Here is a 16,368-nt window from a genome sequence, read left to right as displayed (position 1 = left end):
CTTAGGTCACCGCAAACATTTATTTCAACATCAAATTGGAGTAAAAACAATTATATCATAAAATAGTTGCTATAAAGACTGATTTGTGTGCAATTTAATATTTGTATTAAAATATGTATATATTTTCAGTATCGGTTTCAGTTTTCAGCTAAATATTATTACATAAAATTAATTTTAGTGCATTATCAGCAGAAAATAAGCAAGAACATTCCTCATAAAACCACCAGACAGAAAATAAACAATGTATGCAATATATATATATATATATATTTTTTTTTTTTTTTTTTACATTTTTGGTTTTAGTTTTTCGGCTACATGAAAATTATAATTCTGGTTTTGGTAAAAATTAGTTTCAGTGCATCACTACCCTAGAATAAGCTAAATTTCCAACAATATTTCTCATAAAACTACCATAGAAACTACACAGGTTTTCCTAAATTAAGGGGAAAAAAGCATGCAATATTTAAATAATGTTATTTACGATTGTGGTTTAATTTTTCAGCTAAATATTATTTAAAAAAAATTTATTTTGATGCATCATCAGCCAAGAATAAGCAACAACATTCCTCATAAAACTATAGAAACTATAAAAAGATTTTTTACTAAAATAAAAAAAAACATACAAATATGTAAAAGTTTTTGGGCTAAATAAAAACTGTTGGTTATAAAAAATAATAATAATAATAATTTAAAAAATAATTTCAGTGCATCATTAGCCGAGATTGTGCAAAATTCCCAACAGCATTCCTCACAAAAATATCATGCAAACCTCACACAGTAAACCAAACATGTGACATAAAGCCATGAGCACCTTGGCGATCTCCTCCTCCAGGCGTCCGAGACAGGGTTCCTCCGGAGGAGACGGGTCTCTCAGTCTCTCCTCCTCATCCTCCTCCTGAGACAGAAACAGCAGTGAGATGAGCCGGACACACAGAGGAAAGAGAGGAGGAGTCTAGTGAGTGTGTGTGTGTGTGTGTGTGTGTGTGTGTGAAAGAGCTCTTTCTCGTGGACACACACACACACACACACACACGCGTCTCTCTGTTCTCAGTGTTGCTGTAATCAGACCCTCGTTTTCTCTCTGAGTCTCATTCAGTCGGTAAAATAAGATCCAGATTCAGAAGCTCTTTTGTAACCTCTATTTAAATATATATATTCAAACATCCCTCTATTTGTCTCCTTTCATCGCTCTTTTTCATTCCCTCAATCCAGAATTGATGCTTCTCTCTGCAAGTCTTTTCTCTGTTTCTTCTTTTATTTGTCTTAACTTAAAATAAAATTAATATTTAATGTGAAAAAAGTCTACATAAGCTACAGTAAATTTGTTTAAATATATTTTATATTATATATATTAATATATTATAAAATTTTAAATATACTTAAATTTACTGTATATTAGATTTTTTAAAAAGCCAATCATAAAATACTTTGCTATTTAGAAAAAAATTTAATAATTTACAGTGAAAACATATGATACTGAATCAGATAATACTGTACATGTAACTTTACTGTAAAACACTTTAAATTAGCTTTATATCAGTTTATATTAGAATTAACAATTCAATAAATCAATTTCACTGTGAAATACTATGAAGCTTTTTAGAATTAGTAATTTAAGTAAAATCATGTGTGTGTGCATATTAATATTGTTCATTAACATGGTGGCCAAAGGAGATCCTGTAGTGCACAAAATAAAACATTCAGACTTTATTTGTAACATGTACATTTTTCTTTTTTTTTTTTACCGAGTATGTAAGTGTGTAGTGTAAGAGCGAGTGAGCGTGTGAATGAAGCACGCAGAGAAGGGGACGGTCACTCATGCGTGAGCAGGGTTTGTGTGAGATATAGGGCAGCTCTCAGCCGCGGGCCGCTAGCTAGTACAGCAGAGCTACGAAAGCACCAGAAAATCACAAGATCTGAGAGAAACACTGAGGAGAGACTGACCTGAAGACGTTCACAGCCCTCGTCTCTCGTCAGCGGTGGACAGACGCTCGGCATGCTGGGAAAACACAAACACGAGAGAGTCAGCGTCACGCGTCACCGAAGTAGAAACTCTGAGCTCATACACCACAACACTGCGCTTGGGGAGCTAAAAATGAATTAAATTCATTAAACAAAACAGAAATTAATAAATCAACCAAATATAAAATAATTAAATGTAATTAATTCAATAAAAATGTAATAAATAAATTATATAATTAATAAATAAATAATTAAAATTTATATAATTTTTCTAAATAAAAATTCTATATTAAAAATATTGTATGTTAAATATTATATGTATATATTATATGTAATAAAAATAAATGTAAAAAAATGTAAACAAAAACAATATACCAAAACAATACCTCATGATAAAACGCTTATATATATATATATATATATACACACATACATACATATAGGTGCTGGTCATATAATCAGAATTATTTAGATTTATTTCACTAATTTCATTCAAAAAGTGAAACTTGTATATTATATTCATTCACACAAAGACTGATATATTTCAAATGTTTATTTCTTTTCATTTTGATGATTATAACTGACAACTAAGGAAAATCCCAAATTCAGTATCTCAGAAAATTAGAATATTGTGAAAAGGTTCAATATTGAAGACACCTGGTGCCACACTCTAATCAGCTAATTAACTCAAAACACCTGCAAAGGCCTTTAAATGGTCTCTCAGTCTAGTTCTGTAGGCTACACAATCATGGGGAAGACTGCTGACTTGACAGTTGTCCAAAAGACGACCATTGACACGTTGCACAAGGAGGGCAAGACACAAAAGGTCATTGCAAAAGAGGCTGGCTGTTCACAGAGCTCTGTGTCCAAGCACATTAATAGAGAGGCGAAGGGAAGGAAAAGATGTGGTAGAAAAAAAGTGTACAAGCAATAGGGATAACCGCACTCTGGAGAGGATTGTGAAACAAAACCCATTCAAAAATGTGGGGGAGATTCACAAAGAGTAAACTGCAGCTGGAGTCAGTGCTTCAAGAACCACTACGCACAGACGTATGCAAGACATGGGTTTCAGCTGTCGCATTCCTTGTGTCAAGCCACTCTTGAACAACAGACAGCGTCAGAAGCGTCTCGCCTGGGCTAAAGACAAAAAGGACTGGACTGCTGCTGAGTGGCCCAAAGTTATGTTCTCTGATGAAAGTAAATTTTGCATTTCCTTTGGAAATCAGGGTCCCAGAGTCTGGAGGAAGAGAGGAGAGGCACACAGTCCACGTTGCTTGAGGTCCAGTGTAAAGTTTCCACAGACTGATCGACTCCATGCCACACCGCATTGCTGCAGTAATTCAGGCAAAAGGAGCCCCAACTAAGTATTGAGTGCTGAAAATAAGAAAACTCACTTTAAATGAGCTAAAACAACAAAACGCAAGCTATATATTGTCTTTAGATTTACATACACTTGGAAAACCTAGTTTTGGAAAAGACATGGAAATCTAAAAAAAAACAACAACAACAACAACATCATCATGTGTTTTCTTTACTTTTTACGAATATATGTTTTTCTGGTGATGCCAGCTTGAAAATATTTTATTTTAAAAATATTTATAATATTTTCAAAAGTGGAAACCCCGGAGGATTAATTAAATTCTTAATTAAAAAGGTAAAAAAAAATGTAAATCTCTATTCTTTATCATTAAGCAGCAAATCTTGGTGACACTCTACATAAAGTCCTTAAATATAATGCATTATACAAAAAGACTTCAAGTAAAGAGCAACCCAAATCTTGAACTACTGTAAAAGTCGTGTAAATTCACTGATTAAAAAGAGTGGAAACCCTGTCTTTGATAACGGGGGCCTGAAGAAGCACAGAAGCTAAATGCAGACAAACCTGCAGAGAAGTAAAAGAGAAAGAGATATTTAGCATGAATAAGCTGTATTTGGTGAGATGTGATGAGTGTCCATTCGGGGGCAGCACAGCTCCAGCTATTATAGTCCTGATCACAGAAAACGCAGCTGGATTTCTCTCATCGGAGCACTTTTATCTGAGATGTGTGAGAGTTTGACGTCTCTGGGCTTTAAACGCATCTATCATTAATGAAAGCGCTTCAGAAACACACACGCACCGGCGCTCACGTTTGTTTCACAGACCGATGAGAAAAGCCTGATGTCTGTGAGACGAAGCTCTAGTGCGGGTTAATATTTAAAGAGACAAGACCCTCTCACACACTCATACATTCACTCACACACTACTCACACACACACACACACACACACTCATACATTCACACACACTCATACATTCACACACACACACACACACACACTCATACATTCACACACATTCACACACACACTCATACATTCACACACACACACACACACACACACACACACACACACACATACATTCACACACACACACACACACATATACATTCACTCACACACACACACACACTCACTCATACATTCACACACACTCATACATTCACACACACACACACACACTCATACATTCACACACACACACACACACACACTCATACATTCACACACACTCATACATTCACACACACTCATACATTCACACACACACACACACACACACACACACACACTCATACATTCACACACACTCATACATTCACACACACACACACACACACACACACATTCATACACACACACACACATTCATACACACACACATTCATACACACACACACACTCATACATTCACATACACACACACTCATACATACTCATATTCACACACACACACACTCATACATTCACACACACACACACTCATACATTCACACACACACACACACACACTCATACATTCACACACACACAGGCACACACACACTCACACTCAAAATCAATCAAAAACATTAAAATTGTAATTATTCCAAGCTTATGTCCAGTAGTGTAGCTGGCTGGGACACAAACGAATGAAGCCGAAGCACTGGTTTCTATGTGGTGTGATGTTAGATGTGATGAAGACGTGTCACCTGAAGACCTCTCCGGCTCCTGTGAGCTCCTGGAGTCTCCTCTGCAGCAGGAGGATCTCGGCGGTGAAGCGCTCCTGCGTCTCCTCCATCTGCTGCTGATAGTAGCTCTTCAGCCGCTCGATCTCCTGCCGCTGTCTCTCCTCCAGACGCTCCAAACACTCCTCAAACTCTGCCTTCAGCTCTGTAGGAACAGCAGAAACACGGCTCACTGTCTGCAGGCTTCACACTGCAGTAAAAGAGACTCTGGGATCTACATAAAACATCACAGGAAGCCCAACAAAAGAGAGAAAAACACCACTGAGGTCCAACAGAGAAACGACTCAAGATCTGTTCATCACATGCCTGCTGAAAATATTATATATATATATATATATATATATATATATATATTTATTCTGCTATATGTGACCCTGGATGACAAAACCATTCATAAGGATCAATTTTTTTTAAATTGAGATTTATGCATCATCTGAAAGCTGAATAAATATAAATAAATAAATTTTCATTGATGTATGGTTTGTTAGGATAGGACAATATTTGTCTGAGATACAACTATTTGAAAATCTGGAATCTGAGGGTGCAAAAAAACTAAATATTGAGAAAATCAGCTTTAAAGTTGTTCAAATGAAGTTCTTAGCAATGCATATTACTAATCAAAAATGAAGTTTTGATATATTTACGGTAGGAGATTTACTAAATATCTTCATGGAACATGATCTTTACTTAATATCCTAATGATTTTTGGCATAAAAGAAAAATGGATAATTGTGACCCATACAATGTATTGTTGGCTATTGCTACAAATATACCTGTGCTGCTTATGAATATAATATATTATGAATCTGATTCACACTGATTTATTCATTTGATATGAATCATTTGATATTTTGATTTGAGACCATCCAGATCCAAATAAAAAGAGAAAATAGAGAAATGTATAATGATTTATATTAACAGGGTTTCCCAAAATAGGGTTTGTGAGTTGATTAAAAAAACTATAAATTAACTTCTAAAATTTTTGTATTATTAATAAATTATAAATAATTAAAAACAAAACTCTTGATTTAAAGCAATCGAGATCCAATTAAAAAGAGAAAACAATCAAAAGAATTTTTTAAAGATTTATAGCAGGATTTCACAAAATGGGATTCATGAGTTGATTAAAAATAATAATTAAGTCAGAAGATATTCAATTAAAATAAATCATTTAAATACAAATATCTTTTAATTTGAGGAAATCGAGATCCAAGTAAAAAGAGAAAAATCAGACATTTGTTTTAATTTCTGATGAATTTCATTCACTGGATTATACAACAAAAAAGATGCTTACTATTAAAAAAAAATAAATAAATAAAAAAATAAATAAAAAATATATATATATAAAAATTTTTTTTTTTTTTTTTTTTTTTGTGTAAATAACCTAGTTCAAATGATAGTTTGATGAAAAGAGACAAGTTATATATTTGTTTACCTGCATGTAAATGGAATCAGAGAACTGTGAACATGTGAATGTGTTAAATTACTGAAAATGTTTTTTTTTAGTTCAAAGGTATTCAGCTGACAAACACGTTTGGGAATTCAAGCCTTAGTTTTTTTCAATTCAATCAATCATTTTGGGAACGCATTCAATTCTAACACGTGTGTTAGCAGCCATGACAGAAACAACCTCTGGGGACGAGCACAGAGTAAGCATCAGTTAAACGGTGTCTCTCTCTTTCATGTTGCTGGATCTCTTAATAATAGATCTGAGCGAGCGTTTGATGCGACTGCTGACCTGTGGGATGGCCGTTCTCTCTCCTCGTCTGCGCAGACAGACTCTCTCTGAGCAGCTCCAGCTGCGCGGCGTGGATCTGAGACAGACTGATGCGCTGAGCCTCCAGCTGCAGACGACACTCCTCCTGCAGACGCACAGAGACACACCCCTCTGGGTTTACAGGCTAAATACATGAAAACCATGAAAATTTACTTCATTATACTAAAATAATTTTTTTTTAGTTTCTTATTACTAAATAAAAACAAAAACATATTTTGCTTATTATACTAAACTAAAACCAATAAAAACATATTATACTAATCTAAACTAACAAAAACTAATAATAATACAAATTTTTATTATACTAATCTAAAACAAAACAAAATTTAAAAATACATTTTCTTTACTTCAAATAACAGCAACAGAAATAAAATAAAATACAAAAACAAATTTATTTCATTTCAGCTAGTTGCCAAGGCAACATTTTTCATTTTTGTTTAGTTTGAACAACTGAAATAAAAGTTTATAAACATTTTTACAAAAAAACTATAAAATTGAGAAAATAATAAATAATAAAAGGAACTAAAATTAAAATAAAAACTGAAAATCTTAAAATAAAGACTAATTCAAAATATTAATAAAAACTATAACAGCATCTCAGTGATACTAAAATAACAGTGAGGTCTCAGGCTGGACGTCTTGTGAGTCTTTATCTGAAACAAACATCTAACAGAAGTGTTCATATGAGCCACACACACACACACACACACACACACACACACACTTCAGCACATCACGAGACTGTGAGGCTCTTTTATACAAGACACAAAGAGCAGAGAGAGTCCGGCTCTGTCCTGATTGATGTGTTAACAGGCAGAAACCAAGCATTTTAATGACGGTCACAAGAAGATGGAGATCAAGCAGCAATTACAGAGAAAGATCCGCTGCACAGGAACCACTGCCAATGGTTTAATAGCAGCTTTCTGATAAATGTCAGAGTTACACTAGCACTAAAACGCAAATTCACCTAATAGCACTTAAACCACACACACATTTACACACATTTGTACACTGTAAAAAATGACTTTTTTGAAGTTCAGTGTGTTACTTGCCATCTCTTTGAAATTATTTATGAACTTCACTAACAACTTCTGAGTGAAAATTGTTTCCAAGTAAATCCTACACCTGTTTTTTTCCTCCTAAACTGCTGAGCTGAAGAGTTTGATTGACAGACGGATACTTACATGCTCAGCGCCGTGCATTTCCCGCGGCTGCATCATGAGCGAGGCTCGGACCGCGTCTCCATCGGCCTGAGCGCCTGCCGTCTCCACCTGCGGATCACAAACACACACATTTACATATCAACAGCTATTCAGTGTTCAGAACCTGCACCGAAGAACCACCGAGGAAATGATGTCAATTCAGAAAATCAGCCCATTTCACTGAGAATTAAAGATCAGAGAATTAAAACTGTGACACAAAACTGCAAAGAACATGTCTGGGTCATATTTGCAACTCCAAAATATAAAAAAAAAAATACATAAATATATATTTTTTAAATATATAAAAAAAAAGTTTATATTTATAGTAAATATTTATATTTATTTATACTTTTCACTATAAATAATAAAAAAATTTTCTTCATAAAAGCAACTACGCCTATTTTTAGGACCATTAAGATTTGTTGCCATGTGACATTATTTTCATCATAATTAAATTTCCACATTATCATTACTGACAAATAAAAAATTAATTAAATACTCTCTCATGACAGTAATGTGAAAATGATTAGATTATCTACATTGTGAATTATTTCTACATCCTGGAAATATTTGTGCTTCCATTAATTAATAATTTTTTTATTTTTTAAAAGGCATAATAATTTGTATAATTGCTGATTTGAAATGGTTTAATTTAAGTAAATAAATAAATAAATAATAAACAAAAAATAAAATAAAATAATCCAGACTTACTATGACAATGAGAATTTGGGGGTTAATGTGCTTAATTGTCATGAAAAATAATAATACAAATAAATAATATAAAAATGCAAAAAACTAAAAATCATAATGGCCTTTAAATGTGCTACGGAAATGCACATGATTTTCCTTACACAAAAAAAATTTAGATTTTGGGGTGAAATGTGACCCGTTAGCATGAGATTCACCCATGAATGGTGTTTTGGGAAAAAAATGAAGAGTTAAAGTGTAAATGACGGGCTTTTAAAGCTGTCTATATTCACTCATTTTCCTTCAGAGCAGCTGAGATCAAAGAGTGTCACACAAACAGGAGAATAAAGCTCATCTGTCTCTCTCTCTCTCTCTTTTATACCGCAATCTCTCTCGCCCCTCCATCGCCCTGCACCGATTCGAAATCATCTCTCGTCCCTCAAACGCACATCAATTCCTCCCACAGTTTTCACCTGCAGTGCTGCACGGATAAATCATCTGAGAAAGCTTTGAAAAGCATCTACATCGAATCCAGCACAGCTGGTGCATTCTGAACGCAGTGCAATGCAGATAAACGCAGAGCAACTGTTGCGTCGCGAGAGTGGATGTAAAACAAACAGCGGCGGCGGCTCTTACCTGCGGCGGGAGTCGGTCAGACGCTGATAGCTGCTCCTCGTGCGCTGCTGTGTGTGTGTGTGAAGTCCTCGCAGGCGTCTCTCTCTCCCTCCGCTCCTGCGCTGCTGTCGGAGAGGAGGGGGACGAGCGAAGAGCATCCAGTTCCTCCCGTGAAGATGAGATCTGCGCGTGATGCTTCTCTACAGAGCACAGCCCACCAGCGACGCTACGGTCAGACCCCAGCGCTTCATCTCTGCCTCTCTTCAGCGTCTCCAGCTCCATCAGCGAGAGACGCTCCACCAACTTTCTATTCTCATTCTCGGCCGTCTCCAGCTTCTCCATCAGTTCAGAAGTGACTTTTTCAGTCGATGTCTTCTTGAGCTCCTCTTCAAGACGTTTTACATCAACTTCCATCAGCGAGAGCCGCTCCGTCAAGCTCTTCTTCTCGTTCTCGGCCGTCTCCAGCTTCTCCATCAGCTCGGTGGTGTCTTTCTCCATCAGCGTCTTCCCATCCACCTCCTCGTGTCTCGTCTGAAGATCCCTGAGCTTCGTCTCGTGCTCCATGGCTTCTCTGAGCAGGCGCTCCTCCAGCTGTAGCTTAGCGTTCACCAGGCACGTGTACTCGTCCTTCAGCTCCTGGTAGTTCACCTCGAAGTTCTTCTCAGCGAAGGAGAACGTGTTTCTCTGCTTTTCGATCTCATCCTGCAGGTCTTTCAGTCGCGTACAAATTTCTTCGTTCTCCGAGGAAAGGTGGTTGATTTTCTGCAGAAGGTTTTCACGCTCGGTTGGGTGCGACTGTTTTTCTTCGCTTTCCGCTCTCAAGCGCTCGACTTCCGCTTGCAGCTCCTTCGGTTGCGCGACCAGCTCCTCGCTCTCCATCGCCCGATTCAGGTCGTCTTTCAACGCAACGATCTCCTCGAGCAGCGCGAGTCTCTCCGAAGCTAACGCCGATCTCTCGCTCTCCACCGACCGCAGCTTGTCCTCAAAATCGTCCAAAGCCTCGCGGTGCCTCACGCCCATCTCGTTGCGCAAGTTCTCCACGTTGAGCTGGCTTTCCCGTTGAAGGCCGTCGCGAAGTCGGGAGAGCTCCTCCTCGTGGCTAAACAAGAGCTGCGTTCGCAGGCGTTCCAGCTCGGACTCTTGCGATTCGGCCATGAGGTCGAGCACCGCGTCTTTTTCCCGCTCCAGCATCTCGAGCTTGATCTTATAGTTGGTGATTTCCGATTCGTGCTTGGCTTCTAGTTCGCCGTTGGCTTCGTGCGCCAAATCAAGCTGCGCCTGCAGGTCGCTAATAGCTTGCTGCATTTTCTCTGGGCTCTGGATTTCCGCTCTTTGCAGCTCTTTGCGCAAACGCTCCACCTCCTGCGCCAGACCGAGTTTTTCTGCCCTCGTCTGCGTTTGCTCCTGCTCCGCCTTTTCGCGCAACACTTGCGTCTCCTGCAGCTTCTGCTGGAGCTCGATGACCTTCACGTTTAGCACGTTAACGCCTCCGGTGCTCTGGAACAGCTGAGCTTTAAACCTCTCCAGCTCCGACTGATGCTGCTGGACGATCTTCTCCGTTTCCGAGCCGTGCTGCGCTCGGATTCGCTCCACCTCCGTCGTGTTGCGTGCGAAGCGCCTGTTTCATCTGCACGATCTGCTGTCCGTACATCTCGTCCAGTTCGGCTCGCAGCTGCTCCATTCGTCGGCTCCAGTCGTCCTCGATTCTCCGGAGCGTCTCGCTCTCCGACTGGCCTCCCTGGTGGCAGCGCTGCTGGAGGTCCTCGACGGTTTTCATGAGCTGCAGGATTTCTCCGGACGACATGCGCTCTTTCTGTCTGGACGCGGAGAGCTCTTTTTCGCAGTTGTCTAGTTCTTGGGTTTTCGCAGACAGATGTTTGTTGGCTTCCTCCACTTGTTGTTTGGAAGTCAGAAGCTGATCCTGAAGCTGTGTTATCAGACGCTGATGTTCGGTATTCAGTAAGTCCTTTTCTCGTAAACTCAGAGTAAACGATTCTTCAGCTTGTGTGCGGACCTGATGACAGAAAAAAAACACATTTTTAGTTTAAACAAGCTTTTTATGGCTGTCATGCAAGTACAATTTTTAATTGAATTAATTACACAATGTGCCGACAAATCTAATTAAATCGCAAATAAATCACACATCAATTTTGGCTTAGAAATCACCCCCCAAAAGATCATTTAAAATCATTATTGTGTTAAATGAGAAAATAATGGACATTACAAAAATGCAGCTTTTTTGATTCAACGTGGCATAAATAATGATAATAAAGGAGTATTTTTTATTTAATATTTAAATATAAACTTTTTTTTTTTTACGCAATGATAATCTACATAAGAAACGTCATTAAGCGCCATTAAGTGGCAGCATGTCACTGTATTAACGAGTGAGTCATTGAATCATTCACTCAACCGATTCATTCAAATGGCTGATTCATTCATAAATGAATGTTTGGAACTATTTTCGTTTGCGAAATTAAGCTAAAACTAAATGTTAAAAGCTAAAAATGTAACACAATATTAACTTCTTGTTTATTTAACTGTTGCATAAAATCAATATCACATTTGCAATCACGTAGATATTTGGGAAAAACAGCACTCCTCTGTGTGTGATACTGCTAGACTACGATATAAATATAAGAGGGTCATTTTTTTGTCCTCGTATCTTGAATTTTAGGGGCATATAACTGCATTCTAATGGGCTACATCATGCAGTCAGTCAATTAAGTCATTAAATAGACAGCCCTAATTTGATTCCTCCGATAATAAGCAAAGGAGAAAAAATAACAACCACAGAAACTGTAATTATTCAGCAAGGGTCTTTTTCACTTAGTTCACTTAAAGGTGTCTGTTTGGTTGTTTTAATGAGGACTCGAGTGCGTAAACATGCCTGTGCATTGGACATCAACTTGAAAAATACGTTTTTTTTAGGTTTTGATTTGAGCAAAGCTTATGACGCTGGATCGCATGACTGGAAACAGCTGCCTAGGGCTGATGGCCGTTGCGTGGGCTGACTTGTTTTATAGTGAACTCACCCTCTCGGCTTCACTCAGACTCTCCTGAAGCTGCGCGATCAATAGAAGCTGCTCCTGCCTCTTCTCCTGGTGACCTCTGACCTGTGCGTCCCTCTCGTCCAGCTGTTGCTGGTACAGCGTGATCTGCTGACGGGCCTGGAGCAGATCTGCAGCGTTGGAGCTGATGTTGGAGCTCCGCAGTATCTCACCGGCCTGCAGCTGAGGGAAGATCCAGAGCATCAGGTTATCAGAGAAATAAAACAACTTCAGAAAATTCCAAAACAGTGCACGAGGTGAGAGAAATGTTGATTATTACGCCTATAGATTTCTTTCTATGTAAAAGCATCAGTCAAAAAGTTTTAGCTAATTACTGCTTCACACTGTATGTGGGTGGATGTATTTTATGCTAATCTATGCAGAATCCACCGGAGTTTACAGAGCTCCAGAATTTAAAGCAGCAGATGACAAAACTGCAGCAGAATGTTAACAGTATGGATATTAATATAGTTAACATTATCTTTAGTTTAGGGATGTTCATTTCGGTTATTTTTCCTAACCGACAACCGACGCTCGTTAACCGATTATTAACCGTTAACCGACAAGATTATTTTAAATTAGAACTAAAATTAAATTAGAAAGAATAAGTGTCTGTGACCCGTTAAAAATACTAACATTTGTTTTCCGGGATTAATTTTACATGCGCAAAAAGCAGCAAACAACCCTAACCTTTTACAATGCCGATTATCTTCATGACTAAAAGGAGTAGTTGCTTCCACTGTTAGAAGGAAAAAAAATTAATAAATCAAGTGATATCTCCAGCGCCGCACACAGTTTAGCATTCTACCTTGACAATGCAGCCTGTTCATTATCATTATAAAAAAACAATCAGTCAAACATATGGGAAAAAACACTGCTCAGTTTAAATATGTAGTAAAATCTGTGCCGTTAAGCGTTATTACTGTACCGCCGTGAAGTTATGCAAAACATTTTGTTTTACGTGAATATTGGAACGCGAGTGAAGTAGGCCTAGGCTACGTAAAAGGTAAATAATATTTGGACATTCAAATACAACGCGAATACTGAAACATTTGATTTTGTGTCGACCGAGAGACCCAACATTGGTTTCAGTTTCGTTTTAGCCTTAATTCGTTTTGATTTGTCGCTATAGCTTCTTACATTTTTAATTCTTGTTCTTTTCTAAATAGCCTACTGTTAATTGAAAGGATTTGTTGTGGAGTGAGGGGAACTAAAATAGCATAGCTATGTTTACAGTGTTTATTATAATATTTGTAATTCGCGTCAGCCTATTTCTGAATGAAATAATAAAATGCGACTTATAGGCGACTTATGTTTTTTTTTCTCTCTCTAAAAACGTTTTTTTTTTTTTTTTTTAGTACGCGTAGCTTGTTTTAACTATGCATTAAACCTTTTAAAATACCTTGATAAATTACTGAAAAAATAAATAAATAAGTGACTTTAAACCGTTTAACTGATTGTATTAATCGGTCAAAATTATTATCGGTCAGTTAACGGTTAAACGGTTAAAATGAACATCCCTACTTTAGTTATAGTAATTTTTACAGTTATTATAGTTATTGCTAGCACTGTAGTATCATTCTAGTTCTCGCTATAATTATTGTTAGTTATCGCTATCCTTTTCGATATTTTTTTCCCTATTTTTTTATTACAGCTATCATTAGTTACGGTTATAGTTATCATTATAATTATTTTAGTTATCCTTATACTTTATCGCTATAGTTATCTTTAGAGTAATCGCTATAGTTACTATTAGAGAAATCGCTATAGTTACTGCTAGAGTAATTCATATTATTATCATTAGTTATCACTATAGTTACTGTTAGAGTAATCGCTATAGTTACTGCTAGAGTAATTCATATTATTATCATTAGCTAGAGTAATCGCTATAGTTACTGCTAGAGTAATTCATATTATTATCATTAGTTAGAGTAATCGCTATAGTTACTATTAGATTAATCAATATTATCATTAGTTATCACTATAGTTACTGTTAGAGTAATCGCTATAGTTACTATTAGAGTAATCGCTATAGTTACTGCTAGAGTAATTCATATTATCATTAGTTAGAGTAATCGCTATAGTTACTATTAGATTAATCAATATTATCATTAGTTATCACTATAGTTACTGTTAGAGTAATCGCTATAGTTACTGCTAGAGTAATTCATATTATTATCATTAGTTAGAGTAATCGCTATAGTTACTATTAGAGTAATCAATATTATCATTAGTTATCACTATAGTTACTGTTAGAGTAATCGCTATAGTTATCACAGTAGTTATATTTATCAATAGTTATAATTATTGTTAAAGTTATTGTTACCGCTATCGTTTTCGCTAATGTATCATTAGTTATTACAGTTATCTTTAAAGTGATTGCTATATTTATCATCATTTTTATAGTTATCATTAGTAACCACTATAGTTATCATTATTCCTATAGTTATTGTTATTCTCTCAATTATCATTATACTGATATATATATATATATATATATATTGCTATAGTGTTGTTAGTTTTATTATTGCTTTTAGAGTAATCACTATAGTTATCACTATCATTATGGCTATCACTATAATTATAGCTACAGTAGCATTACAGTTATTGTTATAGCTGAAGATGTTTCCTGTTAATCAGACAGAAATGCTAGCGATACGTAGCGCAGGTGTGATACCTGTTGGAACTGAATCTGGAGTCTCTGGCTTTGCTCCGTCAGCTCCAGGAACTCCCTCATCACCTCCTCCTTCTCGGTTCGCGCCTGCTGCAGATTCGCGGTGAGCTGCGTGATGATTTCATCCCTCTGTTTCAGCGCTTCCTCGAAGTCCTGCAGCTGCAGACACAAAGCCACACCACACACACGTCTCAGTTACTGCGATTTCACTCCGTTATGAATCGTAATTGAACAATATAGCAATAACCAACAATACATTGTATGGGTCAAAATTATTGATTTTTCTTTTATGCCAAAAATCATTACTTAATATCGTAAAGATCATGTTCAGTGAAGATATATTTACAATAGGAAATTTACAAAATATCAAAACTTAATTTTTGATTAGTAATATGCATTGCTAAGAATTTCATTTGGACAACTTTAAAGGATATTTTCTCAATATTTAGATTTTTTTGCACCCTCAGATTCCAGATTTTCAAATAGTTGTACCTCAGCCAAATATTGTCCGATCCTAACAAACCATACAGGTGCTGGTCATATAATTAGAATATCATCAAAAGTTGATTTATTTCACTAATTCCATTCAAAAAGTGAAACTTGTATATTATATTCATTCATTACACACAGACTGATATATTTCAAATGTTTATTTCTTTTAATTTTGATGATTAGAGCTTACAGCTCATGAAAGTCAAAAATCAGTATCTCAAAATATTAGAATATTACTTAAGACCAATACAAAGAAAGGATTTTTAGAAATCTTGGCCAACTGAAAAGTATGAAAATGAAAAGTATGAGCATGTACAGCACTCGATACTTAGTTGGGGCTCCTTTTGCCTGAATTACTGCAGCAATGCAGCGTGGCATGGAGTCGATCAGTCTGTGGCACTGCTCAGGTGTTATGAGAGCCCAGGTTGCTCTGATAGTGGCCTTCAGCTCATCTGCATTGTTGGGTCTGGTGTCTCTCATCTTCCTCTTCACAATACCCCACAGATTCTCTGTGGGGTTCAGGTAGGGATGGGTACCGAAACCCGGTATTAAATCGGTCTCGGGGCTAAATTATGAAAGACCGGAGTATCGATAAGCTCTGACGTTATCGGTTCTGCTGTCGGTACTGGAGAAATCAAGAAAACACACATACATTTATTGTTACTATATATAGACATTATTTTGCAAATTATATTTCACCAGAGTTGCCAGCTGTTTTTATGTGCAATAATATTCAAACATCTGTCTATGATACATTTTTGATACATATGATACAATTCAGAAACGAGAACGCGCTTACGCGGAGGAGTTTCAGCACGTGCAACATGAACGCCCTGTTTAATTATGATAGAAGAGAGAACTA

The 16,368-nt window shown here is 36.7% G+C and overlaps 1 protein-coding gene across 1 annotated transcript in view; it reads right to left on the bottom strand.

Moving 5' to 3' along the window:
• Positions 1 to 16,368, bottom strand: part of akap9 (A kinase (PRKA) anchor protein 9) — a 118,514-nt gene that overhangs the window by 75,773 nt on the left and 26,373 nt on the right. The window contains exons 6-14 of the mRNA XM_058753433.1: positions 15,018 to 15,173; positions 12,326 to 12,523; positions 10,909 to 11,304; positions 9,312 to 10,877; positions 7,971 to 8,057; positions 6,748 to 6,871; positions 4,974 to 5,154; positions 1,945 to 1,999; positions 812 to 895 (exon numbers count right to left, since the gene is read on the bottom strand). Coding sequence (XP_058609416.1) covers positions 812 to 895; positions 1,945 to 1,999; positions 4,974 to 5,154; positions 6,748 to 6,871; positions 7,971 to 8,057; positions 9,312 to 10,877; positions 10,909 to 11,304; positions 12,326 to 12,523; positions 15,018 to 15,173 — 2,847 coding nt within the window. The remainder of the gene's footprint in view (positions 1 to 811; positions 896 to 1,944; positions 2,000 to 4,973; positions 5,155 to 6,747; positions 6,872 to 7,970; positions 8,058 to 9,311; positions 10,878 to 10,908; positions 11,305 to 12,325; positions 12,524 to 15,017; positions 15,174 to 16,368) is intronic.

Source organism: Onychostoma macrolepis, chromosome 19, assembly GCF_012432095.1.
Source record: "Onychostoma macrolepis isolate SWU-2019 chromosome 19, ASM1243209v1, whole genome shotgun sequence".
NCBI classification, from domain to species: Eukaryota; Metazoa; Chordata; class Actinopteri; order Cypriniformes; family Cyprinidae; genus Onychostoma; species Onychostoma macrolepis.
The sequence above is the reverse complement of the archived record's forward strand: the minus strand, read 5'-3'. Positions and strand labels throughout refer to the sequence as shown.